The following is a 20,415-nucleotide window of genomic DNA, read 5'->3' as shown; positions in this document are numbered from 1 at the left end:
CACACGAGATGGGCAGGACCCTGGCACTCACAGGCTCTTAATCAGCAATTAGCTCAGGATGCTGGGAGCTCAGGGCAGCCAGGGCCTTCGGAGACACTTCCTGCCGTTGTCACTGGACACGGTGCATTTGTAACCCAGCCGGGATCCTGGCCCCCGGCCTCCCTTAGGAACCCACAGCAACTTCCCGCGCACGCTTCGCCATCGAGGGGCTGCCTGTTGGAAGCCTGGCACAGAGCTGCTCTCTCGTGGCCCCACGGCTCGCTGTGCTGTAGGCCTGCCATAAATTCACCGCAGGGCGAGGGCAGCTGCCCTTAGGGTTAAGACAAAGCCGGAGCGGTTCCCTTCACATCCAGGATTCACACCGGCTCCTCCTGCAGCAGCTGGGCTGTTTTCCATCCCATTTCCAGTCCAATTTTAAAGCAGTCACTTGCATCTGAACATGCAGAGACGAGATGGATGGCAGATGAGGGTTCAGCTAGCCCTGGGAGAGCTAGCGGCAGCTGGGAGGAATCGGTTTCTGAGTCTCAGGGTGCGGTGGGGGTCAGTTGCTCTCTGACAACAGCCCACTCCTCGGGCTGGGGCCAGGGGTGGTGAGGAGCTCTGCTTTGCACAGCTCACATTTTAACTCAGCTTCCACCTCTGTACAAATTCCCATCTATCTCCTAGTCCAGTAGGGGTAAATCAGGAGGCTGCAATTTTAAGCTGGTTTGAAGCTCAGACAGATCTTCAGCAGGTGGGAACCATCACTGGGCAGAGCTGGGACGTGTTTCACCCGCTGGAAACCTGGCCCATGCCTGCTGAGGCACAAGAGGTTTCCTGCACCGACGGAGGTAGCACCGCTCCGCTCCGCATGCCTAGCTGCCCAGGGACCGCTCAGCCCGGCCAAAGAAAGGGGAGTGGAATTAAATAAAAAGCAGCAACAACGTACCGTATCCGAGGACCACGCGACCTGCCAGCAGCAGAGCCATCGGGAAAGCCGTTCCACATTGGCTGGGGGAGGGATTCAAATATCACCCCTGAACTGGGGAGGTCCCTTTGGGAGGCTGAGCCCTGTCCCCCCATCTGCCATAGGCTGGTCTATCAAACCAAGCCCAAAAGAGCTGAAGCTCGCACAGCCCTGCCTGGGAGCCACTTTGGGATCAAAAGGAACCCAGGGTGAGATGGACACTGGCTCTACGTCTCTCCCAGCCCTGAGCAAACCAGCACACCATTTCGTTCCTGCCAGGCTCTTACAGCCCAGGGGAGCCTCCCGCCCGATTACCCAACACCCGGAACAACAGCAGGCTCATTTCCTCCCCCTGCCGCACGCACACATCCTTGGTTTTACCGCTCAGACGTTGCGAATGCGGGGAGAGCTACTCCCCGCATCCTGGCGACAAGGACAGAAATCTCATAGAAAAAGCCTTACAAACAGTCCCATTTATACAAATATAGTGTTTATAAAGAACATTTACATTGCAGTATCTTAACTTCCTGAGCCATTCTCAGCATTGCATTCTCTAGAAAATAATTTAGCTTTGAGAAAGTGCTCTCTTTATAGTCTTGGGTTTATTTTTTAAATTCTCTCTCCTGTAAGATTATGGTCTCATTATTATTATTTTACACCAGAAAAAACACAAGTACTGAACAAAACCCATTGTCAGAAAGAATGGGTGTCAGTGATACCTGCTGATCACCTTCCCATCTCCATATTGCATGTGTACGTGGTAGACTGTATTGCGAACTGGCCATAAAGATGCAGGCTGTATATCGTAGTGAAGAAGAGCGGTTACAACGCCGACGTCGTATGCTGGAATAAAGTAATTTCACAGGGATATTTCTTAGATTAGTGAAGGGTCATGCCCTGGATCTAGTCATCCTGGCAGATGCATCCCCAAAAGATCTCCCCCTTCTGATTGGTCAGATCCCATCAAGGGTAAGAAAGTCACCATCACTGTGCCCGGCAGCGCCCTTTGCATGAGGTTTAATGTGAGGCCACATCAGGCACGGGTGCTCCAGGAACATCCTGAGTGGCACCGAAGAGAACAGACACACACTGGCTTGACACACACTACTCTGGACAGCAACACGTGGAGGGAAATGGACCCTAGAGATTTGTCCCATGATCAATAAATTAGCATTTAGCCCTGTATTGACATTAAGACGGGGGCACTTCTGCTGGGGGAGGGGGAAGGGCCTGGTCATCAGTCCAACTGGAACCTTGCTCCTTTCACGGACAGGCCCCTCCAGTCGCTCCCAGCACATTCCAGTTCAGCAGCTTCCCTAGCGCCCGGTGAGGTGCTGCAGCCCACTCTGCTTCCCGCATCTCTGCTTCTGCCCCTGAACAGGCTGCAGCCTGGGCCTGGCCCCTTGTCCTATCAGCGGGCGAGAGCACTGGGTGTGCATGGCACCAGGTGCCTGAGAGGGGCAGCTCACAGCTCCTTCTTATCCACAGCGCTGGAGAAGATCTCGGCGAACTTGCGCAGCTGCTCGTTGGCTGTCTGCGATTCCTCCTGCAGCCGCTGGTTGTTCTGGCGCAGACTGGCCACCTCTGCCTGCAGCACCACCTTGTCCTGCTTCTCCTGAGCAGGCGAGAGAGAGGGGGGCATTTGTCCCCAGAGAGTCCTCAGCCGGACCCGTCTCCATCCCCAACGCCCACCGCTCCAGCAACCACCCAGCAGGGCCACCAGCCTTCAGATAAACTCCACAGCAAACTGAAGCTAGGTGTGAATGGCAGAGCCAGCAACAGAACCCAGGAGTCCTGGCGCCCCGGCCCTGCCCCTGGGCACACACCCCCCCCAAGGACCCCTCCGCCCAGTCCCCCTCCACTCCTGATGGAGCTTTCTGAGAGGCTGCCCCATTGCAGAGAGCCGGGGTGCCCAGTGGAGCAGACAGGGCTGCCAGGAGGGAAAGGGGGAATGTCCAGGTGTAAGCCCCTTACTTTCTGCAGGTCGCTATGCAGCTGCTTCAGCATGGCCTCCAGCTGATACACCTTCCCCGTCAGGTCCATGGGCGGCTCCTCGCTGGGGTGGGGAAGACATGGTGCGAGGTCTCTCTCATCTGAGGACCCTGGCAGTGACGCATGCTTGCGGCCCGTGGTGCTTTCCCAGCCTGGCAGGGACCACTCTGCCCACAGAGTTGTGGCGCCAACTGCAGCCCCTGATTTAACCCCTGGGCACAGCTCTGCATGCCTTGCACTGCTCCGATGCTGCATGCGGCCAGTGCAGGGAGCCCTGGGAGAGCTGGCCAGGGCAGCATCAGGGCGCGGGGACAGTTTCCCTGGCCAGCTGGAGGTGTTACATGGGGAAGGATGAAATTCTGGCACTGCTCTACAGACACAGATTCGGGCTTGTCCCACATTTCTGCCCAGGAGTGTGTTAGGACACAGCCTTGGGGTGGGGGTGTCCTCCAATCCCTGTGCAGGCCAGCTGAGCTGGAAGTGCCAGGTGAGTCAGCTGTGTATGCCTCCCTCTCCCCTTTGTAGCAGACTCGGCTCCCATGGCACCCTGCCCTTTGGTGCTCTGCTAGAGTGCCAGGCGGTGCCTCTGTGAACAGCCATGCTGAGAGGGAGCAGGGCCAGATGCCAAGAAGACACCCACTGCACACGTTGACAGGCCTCCCATGTGTTGTCGGCTGGGTTATTTCCACCGAGAAGAGGTGCTGGACTGACCCAGCCTTTGGTCCCCCTGCACCATTGCCCACAGGCTAGACATGGAGGGTGCTCACTGTCCAGACAGTCCAGCCACAGGTGCTTCTGCTAGACACACCTATCCCACCAGCTATCTGCCCAGCCTGCCAGCATCATCACCACCCCCGTTACAGGGGCAAACGGACAGAAAGGGGACAGGACATGGCTACAGTTGGCGGGGGAGTGGTGGGAGGGCTGTGGCTGAATTGGGGATAGAACCAGGGCTCCCACACCCTCCCTGGGCCCCGCTTACCTCATGGTGGGCGTGGTGCGGGGCGTGTGCTGTCGCTCCAGGCTCAGGTGTGTGGGGCCCGGTTTATGTGCTGGCAGGGTGTCAGGGCTCAGCGCTGAGTCGTTGAGGGAGAAGAGGGAGACGGCTCTCTGCACTGCAAGACAAAGGAATGACTGTGGTTTGCCGCGACCATGCTGCCCGGGCACCTCAGCCCTGCCGGGATGACGCCCCCACTCAGGGAGCTGTTTGCAGAGCTGTGAGTGAGCTCCTGAGTCACTGTTGCAATCCCCAAATAAACAATCAGCTGGAGAGGAGCTCCTCCCGGAGCCCGAGTTACCAGGCAGCACCCCCCGCGTGACTCACGCCTGGCCCCACGGCAGCAGTGGGTGTTAGGTTTTCCATTACAGGGGGGCACCGGGCTGCAATAACAGCTTCTCAGCCTGGAGGGGATTGTACTGTACTCTCACTTTGATCTGTGACCCCTCCATCAGCACAGCCAGCCAGCATCTGGGTGAACCCACGGGCAGAGACCAGGCTCTCTCAGGGCTGGCCAGGATCTCTGCTCTTCATAGGAATGGCCAGCAACTCCAGCTGCAGGAGTGGCCGGATCCAGGACTCCATGTCACTGCACAACGCTGCTGGCCAGGATTTCCCAGGCCAGCTGCGCGTGGCATGGATTCCACGCCAAGGCCAAAAGGACATGCTAAAGTTGTGAACCACGTCAAACGCAGCCAGGAGGAAATGCCCAGGGACACAAGACCCCTCCGCCTCCCTTGCTGCTGGGATCAGCATTAGTCCTTCCAGTGCAGGTGCAAGGTGCTCCTTGTGACTCTGGGCCTATGTCAGCACAGGGCTGGGGGGTGACAGTCTCTCCGGGGGCCTGCAGAGCACTCACTGGTCACACCTGTCTAGTCATGGTCCAGCTGGGAGCAGTTCCTGTTGGGAGGCCAATGACTTCCCTTCCCTTCTCCGGCCCCTCTCTGTGTTCTGGGGCCTGGACGTTGCTAGGAGCCGCTGGCAGGGTTCAGCCTTGCTGTGCTGCTCATGGCTCAGTCTGGCTAGACACATTTCTCTTCCGGGGGTTGAAATTCCACACCTCCTTTCACTGGGAACTGGCACTGTCGGGAACCCGGAGGAGGCAGTGTTTGTGTGGGACTGAAGCAGCTGTCGTCTCTCCCCCCCCAGAAACTGCTGGAGAGGATTCCCTTGTTGGGTCACAGAGCCCTGCAAGACCTAGGGCTGCATGAAATCCCAGAGATCATGTCAGTTTCATGCTCCACCTCATGCACCCGATATCTGAGAGAGGGGGAAGCCAAGGGGTTCTGCCAGTAAGGAGCTTCTCCCTCTTTGGAAGAGGGGCCCTGTGGGTCAATCCCCAGCTGGTTGAGGGGCACAAAGGCAGGGGGAAGGTGCCCATGGGACAAGGCTAATCTTACCAGGGATCTCAGCTTGGGATGAAGGTTAGGGGCTCGTGCTCAGCGCCAGGAGCCAAATGTGGCGGAGACAAGCCAAGCTCAGCCTCTTGCAGAACTGCATAGAAGGGAGTGCCCGATGCTACAGATCAGAGGGGTTTCGTGCCCCTCTTTGCATTGTGATAGGTGGCTGCGTGGGGAGCAATGGGCAATCTTGGGAAGATGCCCCATGTTTGGGGGGACGGGAAGAGGCAGAACAGTGAGAATCCCCCTGGGTTTAGTTCTCCAAGCCCAGCCAGCCCTGCTAACACACAGGCCATGCCAGTGCTGGCCTCTCGTGTCTCACAGCTCCTCTCTGCCAGGCTAGCAGGAGGCCTTCCCCAAATGGGAGCTGCTTATTTGTCCAGCACCACCTTTACAATATCGGCACCACAAGACCATGCTAAGAGTCTGGAGAGGACGTGGCTCCTGGGGATGTCATCATTGTAGCTTTGTAAACTACGAGCGGCAGTGGAAATCAGAGACTGGAGGAGGTCAGGAGAGACAGCGTGCTGCCACCTCTTGGGATGGCTCTCCCATGCAGCAGCCAGGCGGCGAGAACAACCAGTTACAGTGAAGAGGGAGAGGCTGCAGACCCCCAGAACATGTGGGGACCCGAAGCTGCTTTTCCTGCTACTTTGGAAACTGCCCTCTGCACAGCTTGCGAGAGCTAGTGCGGGGGCCATGGCAGCGGGGGAAGGCACCTCACCAGCAAAGACCTCCCCTTTGCCCCCAAGACACTATAAGTGGGAAAGAGCAGCAAAGCAGAAAGGCCGCGTGAGCAGATGAGATACGCTGTGCCCTGCTGACACAGCTTGGGCCTGGCTCCCCACCCTCCCCAATGGGGTGCAGTGAACACTGAGCACTAAATCAAACCTGCTCGCCCATGACCAGGCAGGGGTGCTCTGGCCCCATTTCACACCAGAGGAGAGCAGAGCCCAGGACTAGAATTTGGGGCTTCTTGGCTCCTGGCTCTGTGCTCTAAGTACTAGTCAGCGCTGCCCGAGTCAGAACCATGGGGTCTCACACGCTCACCACGGCCGTGGGGCGTCGGTGGTTGCACACCGCAAACGGAATGGCCTCCTACCTGGGAAGAGGGGTCTCAGTCACCGCAGGGTGGTGGGACCTTGCTGGCTGACCTGCGGACAAGGTGCTTAGCGCCCATATCTCTCACTGAGCAGCACGACAAGGTCTCTCGGTCCTACTAGAACCCCAGGGTGGGGCTCCCAGCCAGGTGAGCATGACGCACACACAAGAGTGTCTGCAGGTTCAGACACATTTGCTTCCCAGCTCATGGCTCCACCACACTGGGTGGAGCCAGCCGCGGCAGGGCTGGCCGGGGAGGGGAAGGGTAACACCCGGCCCGGTGCGAAAGAGCAGTGGATCGACTCGCCTCGATGGGCGAAGGAAAGCACGCCAACCCTGGCTGAACACGACCAGCACTAGGAAAGCGCATCTATTGCAAGACACAAAAGGTTGTAAAAGCTTTGTGTGGATGCCCAGGGGCTGAGTCCATAGAGCACGGCACACCTGCAGAAAGCACGTCACGCGCAATCCGCAAGGCAGGAGCTGTGCTAAGTGCTGGCTTCCTCCCTCTGCTGTTGCATCTCCGAGGCCACCTCCAAGAGCGGCAGGATGCAGGGTTCTGGGCAGGGCGACAGCACATGGCCCAGGCACCCTCAGGCTGAATGGGGCCTTTGGTGGTACCGAGACCCTTGGGGATTTTAAATGGCACTGGCCCTTCTGGATTTCACCCACTCATCCAGTCCAAGTGAAAAACGAAGGCCTGGGGCAGGGAGCGTGTCTGCTGCGTGAGCAGGGACAGGCCAGCCCAGAGGGAGGAGGCGTCAGGGTTGGATTTACCGGCTAGGCTGGTTGGGACAGAGCAGACTGAGCCTTTCACAGGAAGATGGGAAGAGAGACTTAGAGACTTGGCCCCAAACTGCTTCCAATCTGAGGCCCCGGCTACACGAGAAAGTCATAGTGCCTCAGGGTGAGCGCAGCGCCCCTGCATGGCTGTGGTTATACTGGCAAAGGCAGGTTGTGCCTCGGTTTCCCTCTCGCTTCCATTAATTGGCCAATACTTTCCCTGCTCCGTGGCTCTCTGGGTCTGGCTTGGTTAACCGGTAGCCAGCAGGCAGCAGCACCCCTCCATGAGGGAAGGGAAGCGCTGGCGATGCCCGGGAGCCCTGGCAGCAGCTGACACAGTTGAGTGGGGAAATGGAGCTGCTAGGCTCAGCCGGGACTGGCTCTGCAGCGAGACCCCATGCCATGCAACACAGTGTAGAGGAGCCGCAGCACACGGACCCGTAGCCCAACGCAGCCTGCTGCATTGTCAGAGTGAGACCGCGGGGGTCACAGAGCCCAACCCCTCGGCAGGTCTTGCACCCAGGGACAGTGGGGGGGCTCCCTGGCTGCAAGGAGCGGTGGGGCTCCCTGCACGCTCAAAGAGAGCATTCTGCAGAGCGTGAGCCAGATGCCAGGTGGGCACAGGGCGGCTCCTACCTTCATAGGCTTTCGCAGCACTGACCAGGCTGGACCACTCCAGGCCAGCCGCCGTGTCGGGCAGGGGCATCAGGCCCGGGTCGAGGCGTCTCCCGGGCTTGTCCCGCACATCAGTCAGCGACAGCTCCGAGGCGGAGATGTTGGCTTTGGGCAGAGCAGAGGTGGTCAGAGGATGCTCAGAGCAACGAAAGCAGGCACAGGCCTCCACCCCCCAATTTGTGCTGCACCATGCCCCACTGCCATGCCCCACCACCCATGCACCAGGGTTACACCAGGGCCAAGTGTAGCCAGGTGGGAGGTGAGCACCTCCTGGCTTCCCAGGAATGCCCTGAGCTTGTGGGCCCAGCCTAACCACCCCCATTTGCACTTTGGGGCTTGTCTGCAGAATCCACACACTCAAGAGGCAGCTCCTTGGAGCCAGCCCCACCCTGGCTCCTTGAAGGAACAATAAGCTGCACTGAGACAAGCCTCGGGCAGAGTGGCTCAGACCAGCCCTGCCCATGCTAACGCTTGTAGATCTCCCTTCCCCACCGGACAGAGGCACATTTCCCCAGGATCTAACTGGAGCCTGGGGAGATCTGCCAGAGTGAGCATGGCAGAGCTGGGCCCCAAGGTTCCCTGCCCTTGCAAGCTGGACCTTGTCCATTAGCCCTCCTCACAGCTCATGTTCACAGGAACTGGCTCAAGGGGCCAGGCCGTGGAGCGCTGGGAGGAGGAGGGACTGATGTGCAATGACATGTCAAGACAGAGGCAGGCAAGTGAGAAGGAAGGAAGGGGCCACAGGAGAAGCAATCCTATGACAGTCCAAGCATACCCGCCCGGTGCTGGATGGAGGTGCCCTGACTCTTCTGAGAGGGGGAGCTGCTCCCGCCTGCTGGTAGAACCAGCTCGTTTGCTAACAAGCAGCGCACGACATCTCACTGCCAGAACTGGATCCATGGCAGCATACACTCGATGCACCGAACATCACAACCCTACTCTGCATTTCTATCACATTTGTCATCTGGGGATCTCCAACCACAGTACATTACCATCCCCTTTTACGGGTGGGGAAACCGTAGCACAGTGAGGGGAATTGACTCAGGCAAAGTCACACAGCAGGCTTGTGGCAGAACTGTGGAAAGAACTGAGGAGTCCTGGCTCCCAGCCCCCTGCTTTAACTTCTACACCCCACTCCCTTCCCACAGCTGGGGAAGAATCCAGGAGTCTTAGCTCCCAGCCCCCCCTCTAACCACTAGACACATGCCATGCTCACATTTCTTCTCAGGGAGGCTCCCGTTGCCCAGCTGCAGGTGCTGTCGCCGGGTGGGCAGCGTGTTGGACGGATAGGTGCTTGTGAAGAGGACGTCACTGGCCAGGGACTGTTCGAAGCAGGTGGCGTTGGCGTAGCTAGCATCTCTCCTCCCACTGCACAGGCTCTCGTCTGATAATGTCCGCTGGAGAGTCTTCTGCGGAGACTGTCGCAGAAACACATTCACTTTATGCTCTAACCCAGGGATTTCCATTAGATGTATTATGGTAACACAGAGGTCTCATCTGAGACTGGGGCTGGCACTGAACCAGGGTGAGAGAGAGTCTCTACACCAAAGAGCTCACAGTCTGAACAAACAGTGAGGGAGGGGAAACTGAGGCACAGAGAGAGGAAGGGATTTACCCAAGGTCACTTGCTAGGTACGGGGCAGAGCTGAGGATAGAACCCAGGAGTCCTGGCTCCCAGCCCCCAACTCCCTGCCCAGAGCTGGGAACGGAACCCAGGAGCCCTGGATGCTGTGGCCATGCTCTGCCCACTGGAGCACACAGCTTTCAGTTAGTACAAACACAACACCCCCATCCAGCCTCAGACTGCTGTTAGATCGATGGGCACGCAGTAAAGTTCCCCTTATTAGTGGGGCCACAGGCAACCCCCCCAACTTCTTGGCCCACCCTGTCTGCCTGCACCCACCATGGCTCTCTCCTGCTCGGGGGTCAAACTGTCCATAATGATAAGTTTCTTCAGGTCATCCTCAATGGTGGATTTGTAGTTCTTGCGTGGGGAGCGCAGGTCCCGGAGCGATGCCCGCAGCCTGGGCTGCCCAAAGACATTCTTGGTGTTCATATCCATTTGCCTAGAGCAGCGTGGGAGGGGACAGGGTTACAGACAGGCTCCAGGACCAGCCCCCGTTAGCCGAGAGCATGACAGGCCCAATGGCCAATGCCCCATAGGCACAGGGCCACCAGAACCAGGTGCACTGAGGTAAAAGGGGCATCTGCCTCCCAAGGCTCCTACTAGTTAGAGCCCTTCTATCAGCCAATAGAGTCCCACTACCCAGCGAAGTGACCCCTCCACTCATCCTGCTGAAAACACCAAGTGCTTCCCCGGCTGCCCCACTGCTCCTGGGGGATTGGGGCTTCGCTCGTCATCTCTCTGGGGCAGGCACAGTGACTCAGCTTGTGACATGCTGAGCCCACACGGGAGTGATGGCAACAATAATTTCCCTCGCAGACTTCTGCACAGTGCTAGTTATTTGTAGGACAGCTGTGCGCCCAGACCCCAACCGAGACCAGGGCCCCGTTGGGCCGGGCACTGCACAGGCAGGGTGAGACAGTCCCTGCTTCAAAAAACACACGGTCTAGACAGACAAAGAGATAGGAGGGGAAACTGAGGAACAGAGCTGTGACTTGCTAACGGTCACACCAGGTGAAAGCTGGGGCTGGAACTCAAGAGTCCAGACCCCGTGCCCAGTTCCCTCCCTGCTAGGAGATTCACTGGTGGTGTGTCTAAACAACCCTAGGTGGGGCAGGCACAGATCGTCAGGAAAAGCTTTGAACTTGACACCACTCTCTGTCCAGCTGGTAAATGGTCCAACTCCGGCTTATCTGGGGGTGCTTTTCATGGCTTTGCCAGCGCGGAAGCAATGGCCGAGCCGGTGGGAAGCAGGGGAAGCCAGGGGCTGTCCCGTTTATCAGCTCCACGCAAAACCTTTTTATGAGGAAGGGGAATGCCCTGGAGTCGGCAGGTGAGAAGGGAAGGCCCCAAACCCTAGAAAGATGATTATGGGCCAAGCTTTGGTCTCCTTTCAACTGCTCACTTTGCTACGTGACAGGCCAAGAGATGCGGCTTCCAGCTGCCTCTTGCTGAGCTGGATGGCGGAATAACGTCAGTTTGGCCACACGGATAACCCCGCAGCAAAGGAAAAGCTGGTGCCCCTGAGTGGGCCCAATGCAAAAGGCAAAGAGCTCTGCTCTTGGAGGAAGACAGACAGACATTCCCGGCAGAGCGGGGGCAAGGCGCTATCACTCTGTCCCCTCTGCTCTAACAGTAGCTCTTGCTCCTTTGATGTCCCGGCAAAATGCTGGTTCAACGAATTGAGAGAGGAAAGCACCAGCGAACGGCCCCAGATGCAGCTGGGGCATGTCTGAGAGGCCCATATGGCTGTGTGTCAAGAGATAGTTTGGAGAAAGGTTCAGAACAAATACAGCGTGTCCCTGAACAATTACTAAGGCCCTGCCCAGCCCTGGCCCCGTGGGTTGCTGAGAGCTCCAGGCAGAGAGTCTGCAGCCCCGTGCAGCCTTTTGCGCCAGCGCCGCGCTTCAGAGCCACCTGCTCTGAGAGCTCCCCCAGAGCTCATGCAGCCATGTGGATCGGTGGCACTGCCATGTGCTTTGCCCTGGTGTGAAGGGGTGCAGGCCCCTTTGCTGTCAGGGCATGGGGTGTCTATCTGCCGCAGGAGGGAACCTGGTGCTGCAGCCCACCCAGCTGGCTCCAAGCCCCTGCCCCAGGCTTTCAGAACCAGCCACTGCCCTTGGCCAGCACCACAGTGAGACAGGAGTGTGGTGAGATCCTGACATCCTGCTGCTCACATGGCAATCGTCCTCTCTGACCTTTGGCTTTTAACCCCTGCTGCGCTGGAGGGGGCTGGCCCCAGCTAGGTTTGCCTTGCATACTTATGGGCAGAGCTACCCAGGCCAGGGTGCCAGAGCCTTTCTCCAGGCCCTGTGAGAGGCGTACCAGAGTAGAAACCCCCTGCCACCTGCACAGGGGGAGAAGACTCAGACCAGGGGGCAGAATCCACAGTCCAGCTGCCTCCCACCCTGCACTCAGGCACCATGGGAGCAGCAGACCAGCACCGCTGCCTACGGCCTGTGGGAACAGCACACAGGTTCCAAGCAAGATCAGCCCAGGCTAGGGGCCCGGGGCTGAGCAAGGTGGTGGGCACCGACTGACAGCCACAGCCTTCACCTGGGAAAGAAGTGCAGCGCCCACATTTAGATAGGCTCGGCTCAGAACTCATGGTCTGAAATGCAGTGAGACAGCAGACAAGAAGCTGTTGAAGGCTATCACTCAAGTACCACTGACTTCACCGTTCCTAGCTGAATGGGGGCCTCAGAAACATGCTCCTAATGGAAGAGATCATGCACGCTTGACGCTCTGCCATCAGTGCCATCCCACCAGCCAAACGGTTCAATCAGAAGCGCTTACTTCTTTGGGTCTGTGAAGGCCACGGCTCTTGTGGGGGTCTCCTCTGCTCTCTTCCACCCCGACGCATGCTTGTTCCTGCTGGTCTGTTTGGAAAAGAAGGATTTGGGGACAGAGGCAGACAGCTGGAAGGAGTTGGACTGGGACATGTGTGGGGGCCTGGGATTCTCAGCCACGGGCGTTTTGTAACCCTGAGCAGGACGGCCTTGTCGCAAACTGAAATTACTAAAAAGTAAAAAACAAAAACAAAACAAAAAAAACGAAAGCAAATCAATTCCAGATCAGGCGGAAATCTGATTTCACCCCCAGAGAGAACGCTGCAGTAACACACAGCCCCCCATCCCCTGCTGGGAACAAGCCAGGCTGGGACTGGACCAAGGGTATTCTTTTAAACCAACGCAACAGTTAAAAAAAAAACAAAAAAAAAACCAATAACAAAAAAACCAAGAACAGGGAGGTTTCCGGGTTGGGATTAAAAATCTGCTACCACACAGGGGTGTTGGGTTTGGGCAAACAACCAGCACATGGCACAGTCTCCTTGGCTTTGGGTGGTCTGAACAATTAAAGCGACACTGACACGTTCAAAACCAGCCCAGTCTGATAACGTTTGACCTGCTGTTTTTACAATGAACACCTGGGACAATGGGACAAGAATTGCAGGTGTCACCAGTGACTTGGATGCTGAATTTGAGACTTCTTAAAGGGCCTGGATATTCAGCTGGCACTGAAAGTCCAATTTCTGAACATGTCTCGAGTGGGGCACAAAAAGCATGCCAGAGGTTTGTGTGTAGAGTTTGTTTGGCTCAGAGTTTCCAGTTTGTGAACTCTGGGGATTTAATGGTGCTTTGAAGGGAATCACTTTCCAGCTCCCCCTCTATAGTCCATTTCCTTGTTTGGATCTTTCAGGTGGGGAGAAGAAATAAAGCAAATACAGAGGTTGTAAAACCCCAGAACCTGGCAGCAGGTACAGGGTTAGGATCTGCAGCTGCTTTTAACTGTTTCTGTGGAACAGATCTCAAGCTGATGGGGTCCCTTAAACATGGCTGAAATAGCCAACCCAATGGGGGGAGGGGGAAGATGAGCACTAGCTAACAAGCAACCAACAGTGGAGTAATCTGAAAATCCCATGATTCGGGGGTCTCGGCTCATGACTTTTGAACCCTTGGCACTGGCAATACAGCAACAGCTAGATCATCATCCCCAACTAAACACGTGCTCCGCGGAGACCTGCTCTCACTGGAGAATACAGGGCAGGGCTTCTAGCCTTTAGACCAGAGAAGCGCAGAGGAACCTGCTCTCTTCTTGTAGGTCACTAATTGGCATTTTACATCCTTCAGGGGAAGATGTGAACCCTCCTCACTGCCTCTCCCTAGACACGACTCTGCCAGGCCCATCCTAGTGCCAGTTCTAGTGGCTGCACTGGTTCTGATGGTGCTATGGCTGATTTTCTGGCCCATGATGCTATTTCTCTGGCACAAACCTAATGCCCTCAAAAGCTACCTGGGTTTCCATTCCGCTGCACGGTGCTGAGCAGCAGGATGGCTCGTCTGAACTGGCTGGGTTGCTCTTGAGGACACGGGGGGCTTGGGAAGCCAGCCAAGCAGCTATCACACTGTTACTGCAGGCCAGGAATCTCTTTTTAGCTTTGCCCTCCTGCTGGGAGAGCCAGCCCCACCCGCAGCGGGAAACTCCACTGGATGTTCACAGCTGCCAGATTTAACAGGGCTAGAAAATGCTCCCCTCAAGCCTGGACCATGGGGAGGGTTGCAGATACGGACTATGCAGTGTCCAGAGGGCACAGATCCTGTCTGCAGCTTGGAGCCTCAGACTACTGGCATAAAAGAAGTGTCTTTGCAGCCAGTAGCTGCCCTCTGTACCAGGACAGTACCCAGCAGATCTCAGTGATGGCAGAGCTACATCTGTGCAGGGCCTCAGCCTTTCCTTGTGGCATCCCCCAGCCTCCCCCTCGGAGGCTCCTGGATACTGCTGAGAGGTACCGCTCTGCATGCTGCAAGCCTGGCTAGCATCTCTCCACCAGAATTGGCACAACACACACTTGGAGATATTCCCACTAGGTGGCAGCAGAGCTACTGCCCAGCTCAAAGCACAGACAGCAGCGGGTGGGGTGGGGGTGCTGCACAGGGGACTGGCTCTTCCTGTTTCCTCATCTGTCAGCTCAAGCTGGAGATCATGGCAGACCCCTGGAGCTTGCCCATCAGTGGTACTGGTGGTGGGGGGTTCCGGATTCCCCCTGCTTCCCTCCCAGGCCCCTCCCCCAGAACTCTGGGTGGCACAGGCTGGGTTACCTTGACTGCTTAAAGAGCTCGCTACTGTGGTCGGGGCCTGCAGCGGGCCCGGATGCGCTGGCCCCTGTTGCGTACATCTTGGGCCGGTAGCCTCGGCTCTGGTTGCCAGTGCTGATGGCAGGCGAAGGCTCCTGTCTCTTGTTCCCGGGCCTCCTGTCGTTCTCGTGCAGGCTGACGTAGGGGGCAGAGCCCTGCAGGGCTTTGGGCGGCTGATCTCTCTGCGGCACCAGACGGAAGGGTTTGGCGCCACTCCCGCACGCGGGGCTGGAGGTGTACAGCGTGGTGTCGATGCCACTGTCGCTGGAGCCCCCCTTCAACACGGGGTCCCGCTCGCCCTCGACAGGGTCGGGCGTGTCGAACCAGCGCTCGTCACTGTGGCTGCTAGAGGCGTTGCTGGACAGAGTGTTGCTGCTGGAGTGGCTGGAGTATGGAGCTTCACCCTGCCAAGACAACCCCACCTGCGGGTCACTGGAGAACAGCCCACGGACCTTCAATCATGTGCCCATCACTGCACGGCTGAGCCTGGCCCTTTACTCAACACAGAGCCACCTCCCAGGGTCCTGCCCAACAAGGGAAAGTGTTTCCAGCCTTCTCCATACTGGGACTCCCCTTGGGAGGGCCAGGAGGTCTTGAACCACACACCTCTGAGGAACTGCAGGCGACTCCAGCAGGGCTGGGACCCTTTTGGGAGACCCTAGCTGTATGGGGACTGTTTCTAGGATACTCTGAGATTGCTGGGTCTAGGGCGGGTGCACAGTCCAGTGGGTCAGTCAGAGGGCAATACAGGGCTGGGGCCATGACTGGGTTCAACATCACACAGACTATGCAGTGGTACCCCAGCTGGGGAGATCGTGGGGATGGCGCACCATGCCAGCTGGAGGCAGGGGCATCCCCGGTTCTGGTGGGCTAGGACTGTGTGGAAACATTCCCTGAAGTAGAATCGCTGGGCCTGGCGGGTTAGACAACAGCTGTACCAGACTGCTACAGCCCGTGCCACCAGCAGCAACGGTGCCATGCGGAGACAGCCAGCCTGCCCTGGGGATGCGCCCGAGCGGCATGCAAAGGAGCAGAGGCTCTCATGCAGCGCTATGAAGTGAAGCCAGGACAGACTCCAAGCGGCTCCATCACTCAGCCACAGTGCTTGCAGTGGCCTCTCCTGCTGACAAATGGGTCCAACTGGACCAATGAGCGGCTCTGGAGCACACAGCTGATGGAGACTGCAGTAACCATACAATCCAGGGCAATCCTTCCTGCTGTTGGGGCCCTTCTGTTCCTGGCCCCCACCCCCAGAACTCCAGCTCCCTTCAACTGGGTGCAGCGACTGACATGTAGGGTTCAGCTTTACTAGGGTATCTACCCCAGTGCACAGCCCTCGTGTACCTGGCTGTGCTGGGGCAAGAGGGACTTGTGCCAGGGTCACCTCCCCCAGGGCAAGACATTTACACTAGGTCTCTGCACTGAGACCAACCCTACGAGCAAAGCTGGCTAGGACTGCCAGCTGCTTCTCACAAGGGGAGAGTCCCTTGGTCGCAGCCAGCACTAGGCAGGAGCAGCAGCAGAGGTGCCTGCCTGCAACAGCTCCCGTGTAGCGTGTGCTCAGCCCACGATCCAGATAGGGGTCACACCCCTTCTGAGGATGCTGAACAGTTAGTCGCCTGGGGACAGGGTCAGGGAGAAGCTCCACTCACTCTGGAATGCCTGTTGGGAGAATCCTTTCCTGCCAGCTCCTGTCTGCTGGGCCGCTTGCTCACGCTGTTCCTGTCTGCTGTTGCAGCAGGGAGCCTGGACTGCACCGGCACATGCCACAAGGGCTCTGCAACAAGTCACAACCACAACACATCAGGAGCGACACGTGCAGCCGGCCCCTTTGACCCCAGCGCACCCACCAATAGGCTGCAGCACATCAGGCTTCCCTACCTTCCAGTGAAAGGCGGCAGCCTCTAAACAGAGCACGATAGAGCAGGACAAAAAGGGAAGCAGCTAACTGATGCCACAGGGCAGCGTTAAGGAGCTGGTAATTAGCCAGGGCCTTGCGATCAGAGCCGCTTGGGGACAGGGCACTGCTCTTCCCTTGCCCATTCACACAGCACTGGGGCTCCCCAGAAGGAAGAGCACCTCCCACTGAACACTGATGCTACTTCCCAGCTACACACAGGTATTACCGGAGAACTCTCCCAACCCAGCAGCATCCTCTGCTCTGGCTCCTAAGCCATACAGGCAGCTGGACCAGCCATGTGCAGCGCCTATCAGATGTCTGTGTCTTGGTCTCGCCTTTGCACTAAGTGTGGATATGGCCCCATTCCGATGATTCTGGAGCCTCATTAACATTAACCGGCTCATTGTCCCAAAACCCTGTGGGGCAGGGGGTAGAGGGGTGTTTCTGAGACACAGAGAGGGGAACATTTTCAAAAGCGCCCAAGTGACTTAGCACCTAAGTCCCATTTTCAAAAGAAACAGGCTTGGAGGAGCCCAAGTCACCTAGGTGCTTGGAAAATGTTATCCAGAGAGATGGAGGCGTACAGTGACTCAAGACTGAATGCCCGGTCTGAGACATCTCAAAGGGGCCCACTGTTCAGAAGGCAGAGCTTAGCTCCTCCACCAGGTCCCAAAAATCACCCTTGCCCAACGCCCAAGGAAGATGGGGTTTGACAAAGCCAGTCTCCAAAGCACACAGGCATTTTAGAGCTTGAAATTTTAAAATACCTTCCCTAATAGCTTAGAGCATCTCACATCATGAGGCAGCCACTCCCACAGTCCACACCTGTGCAGCTTCCACGAACCTTAATGGCAGCTAGGTGTCCAGGGGACAGTATCGGCCTTTGTTTATTTCTAAATACTGGTGTATCAATGCCCCAACCGCTGGGGCTCTCACCTCTTAGCAGCCCAGCCAGCTGTTCTGAAAACAGGATCTATAAACAAACAGTCTCCCACTTGGCTGGCAAAACAGATGTGTCCTTGCAGCAGCAAAGGGAAAGGCGGAATTGTAGAAAGTGAACTAGGAATCAACTGTCCATTGGTGGGACAGGCCAGATCAGCACAGAGAAAAGCTGAGAGAAAATTCATCATCTACTTTTAAGCACATTTATATTCCTTGATTTCTCCACCTCTCAAAAACAACAAATTGAGCAGAGAGAATGAAAGGTGTGGAGCCCTTCTAAAGAGCTGATGGCACAACTGATCTGTGGGACTCACTGCTGCAGGGTATTACCAAGGCCAGTAGCTCAGCAAAGATTCATCAGAACCTTGAGAGGCATGGCAGCAGAGTGGACAGAACACCGGCCTGGGAGTCAGGAGATCTGGCTTCTAGTCCCGGTTCTGCCACTGAGTTGGCATGTGACCTTGGGTAAGTATATGCCTCAGTTTCTCCTCCCCACCACCTGCCTATTCAGGCTAGGCTCTACAAGGCAGGGATTGTCTCCTTCTACTTGTATGCCCAGTGCATAGCCAGAGACCTGACCTCAGCTGGGGCTTCAAGGTAATACACCTACTAATCATAACTGATCAAAGATAAAGTATGTCTCTAAATGGGACTAGCCTGTGCAGTGACATTAGTTACAAAAGGCGCACAACCCTCATGCTGCTGGCATGTGCATATCACTGATTGGGGTCAGGAAGGAGTACAAATACCACAGCTCAGAAGCACCTAGCAGCACATCACAGGTCAACGAGCCTTGCGCAATGGATCAAGCTCTCTGCCTGGGGGGCAGGTTCACCCCGTCTAGAGCAACAGACAATGCTTCACTGACTGCTGGGCTATTTTTCAAAACCCTCCGAGGCAGGAGGGGTAAAAGCTTCACCCCCAGCTCCAACAAGCCCTCCCCCACCACCACACATGCTAGAAACATGTCTGCTGAGGAGCTGGAAAGAGTCCGCGGTGGCTGGCGGGCTGCATGCTATAGAACAAGCAGAGAAAGCCAGCAGCAAAGCAGGCAGAGCCATTTCCCTGCCTCCTGAACCCCCCACCCCCGCCACACAGTAGCTGGGAAGGGTCTGACCCTTAGAACATCTGTGCAGGCTGCAGAGAGCAGCTCCTTCAAAGGATCAAAGATGAGGCTGGGGAGTTCAGCCCACAAATCAAGGGAAGAAAGAGCCACCAAGGAGACTGCATCATGACTCAGGCTTTAAAAGGTTTCACTCCTTGAAAGCAAGGAAAACCTCTCAGGAAATTATTACGAATCCTATGTGCTTAAGTAGTTTTGCATTTGCTGCGTTCAAAGGCTTAACCACCAAAGGCTGGTAACGGTGCTGGTGTGCTGCCACCAATGGTCTCGCGCCAGCGCCGCCCAGCGAGCCTTACCTGGCTTGTGTCTTTCCATGGTGCTCTCCTGACTGGTAAGCCCTCCGGATGATGAATCGCCACTCGAGCTCACTTCGTGGCTACAATGCTGTTCGAATGGCAGCTGAGGACGTTGAGAGTTTGCATATCTGCAAATGGAATGGGAAGTCTGACAGCCAAAGAAGGCAAACTCATGCTGTTGAAATAATCCTGTGTTCTCATTAGCAGGTTTTTTTTTTTTTGTTTTTTTTTAAACCCAGGATTCAGGCTTAGGCGGGGGAGGGGAAAGGAAAAAAGCTGTGAGATGAGTAAGCAGCAGAATGTGCAATTAAAAATCTTTGTTAAGTCTTACCGCTGAATGCAGGCACCAGGCAGATAGCCCTAAAATGATGGATGAGCCAGGAGCACACAAGATAAAGCCTGGAACTGCAGGCTAGGAGAGCAACAATTCGAACTCAAAAGGGCGGTGATTTACAGCTATGGTAAAACAGACATTGTCTGGGGCTGGGTGCAGGAATAAGCCAGTGTGGCATACGTCAGGCAATGGACAGAGCTTCGTTAGCCAAAGACCACAGCTTGCCCATTTATGAGCAAACAAACTGCACAGCAGGGAGGTAAAGAGAATGGCTCGTTGCTGGTGAGAGAAACAACAGATTTGGAGACAGTAATTTTACAAGACTGCTGAGCAGATCCCTCCAGGCAGGGCGCAGCCAGGGCTTTTCCTGCTACTCGCCCACACCCCTGGAGTCACATGTTGTGGCGGCTCCGCACTGGAGTCGGTTCATCATTAGCAGTCTGCTCAGTCAGTGCTTGAAGGTTACATTTTCCAGTCATTGATGCAAGTTCAATGCTGGGCCTCCTACACGACAGGGAAAGCAGCTGCCTGCTTGGATGACTAATGGTGGAAAGAGACCGTGAGGAGGAAGGAGCTAATGGCTCTGCTGGGCCATCACCAGTCCGGCAACCATCACTCTCCCAACAGGAAAGCCAGTGACACCTCACGTGCTCTAGGCAGCGTTTCTCAACGACCAGTCCGTGGAGCAGCACCGGTCCCTAGCTCTCCCTGACACTGTTTAGGAAGGCAGCAAGCCTGTCCCTAGTATCAAAACGGTCGAGAAACACTGGTTTATGGTAACACCTTCTGAATGGCCTGGAACTTGTTCTCAGACTGGCTGAGAGGGACGAGCACCTCACAGACACAGAGTGAGACACAGTCTCTGCCCCAAAGAGCTCCCAGTCTGAACAGACAAAGGACTCAGAGGGACGAGATCAGCTGGGCCACAAGGAATCGTGACCGATTAAGTCATGGAAATGGCTCTCAGTCGGGGGGAGGACTCTGGGCAGCGCCTGTCCCAGCGAGGGCCTGACTAGGGCCTTTTAGGTGCAATGGTAATACAGACTTTAAATGATAATGGTTTAAATGGGCCCGGGTGGGAAATAGTGCCACCCATGAGCCTCCCTGAAGGCTGTACAATGCACGGTCCCTGGGGAATCATTAATGAAATAGTTACTTATTAGACAA

General features: G+C 56.4%; 1 protein-coding gene across 4 annotated transcripts in view; it reads right to left on the bottom strand.

Annotated features, from left to right (window-relative positions):
* Positions 1-1,016: 1,016 nt before the first annotated feature.
* SIPA1L3 (signal induced proliferation associated 1 like 3) overlaps positions 1,017-20,415 on the bottom strand; it is a 116,842-nt gene continuing 97,443 nt past the window's right edge. For 2 of the 4 annotated variants that reach the window (XM_067556601.1, XM_067556600.1), the window contains 10 exons: positions 18,915-19,042; positions 16,306-16,430; positions 14,618-15,057; positions 12,315-12,536; positions 9,798-9,960; positions 9,111-9,312; positions 7,856-7,999; positions 3,921-4,053; positions 2,921-3,266; positions 1,017-2,561 (listed from right to left, as the gene is read on the bottom strand). In XM_067556601.1, coding sequence (XP_067412702.1) covers positions 2,412-2,561; positions 2,921-3,266; positions 3,921-4,053; positions 7,856-7,999; positions 9,111-9,312; positions 9,798-9,960; positions 12,315-12,536; positions 14,618-15,057; positions 16,306-16,430; positions 18,915-19,042 — 2,053 coding nt within the window. In that variant the 3' untranslated portion in view covers positions 1,017-2,411. The remainder of the gene's footprint in view (positions 2,562-2,920; positions 3,267-3,920; positions 4,054-7,855; positions 8,000-9,110; positions 9,313-9,797; positions 9,961-12,314; positions 12,537-14,617; positions 15,058-16,305; positions 16,431-18,914; positions 19,043-20,415) is intronic. The other 2 variants (XM_067556604.1, XM_067556602.1) reach the window with 2 other exon arrangements.

Source organism: Emydura macquarii, unplaced genomic scaffold, assembly GCF_026122565.2.
Source record: "Emydura macquarii macquarii isolate MOO-44397 ecotype Brisbane River unplaced genomic scaffold, CSIRO-AGI_Emac_v2 contig_1790, whole genome shotgun sequence".
Taxonomy (NCBI): Eukaryota; Metazoa; Chordata; order Testudines; family Chelidae; genus Emydura; species Emydura macquarii.
The sequence above is the reverse complement of the archived record's forward strand: the minus strand, read 5'-3'. Positions and strand labels throughout refer to the sequence as shown.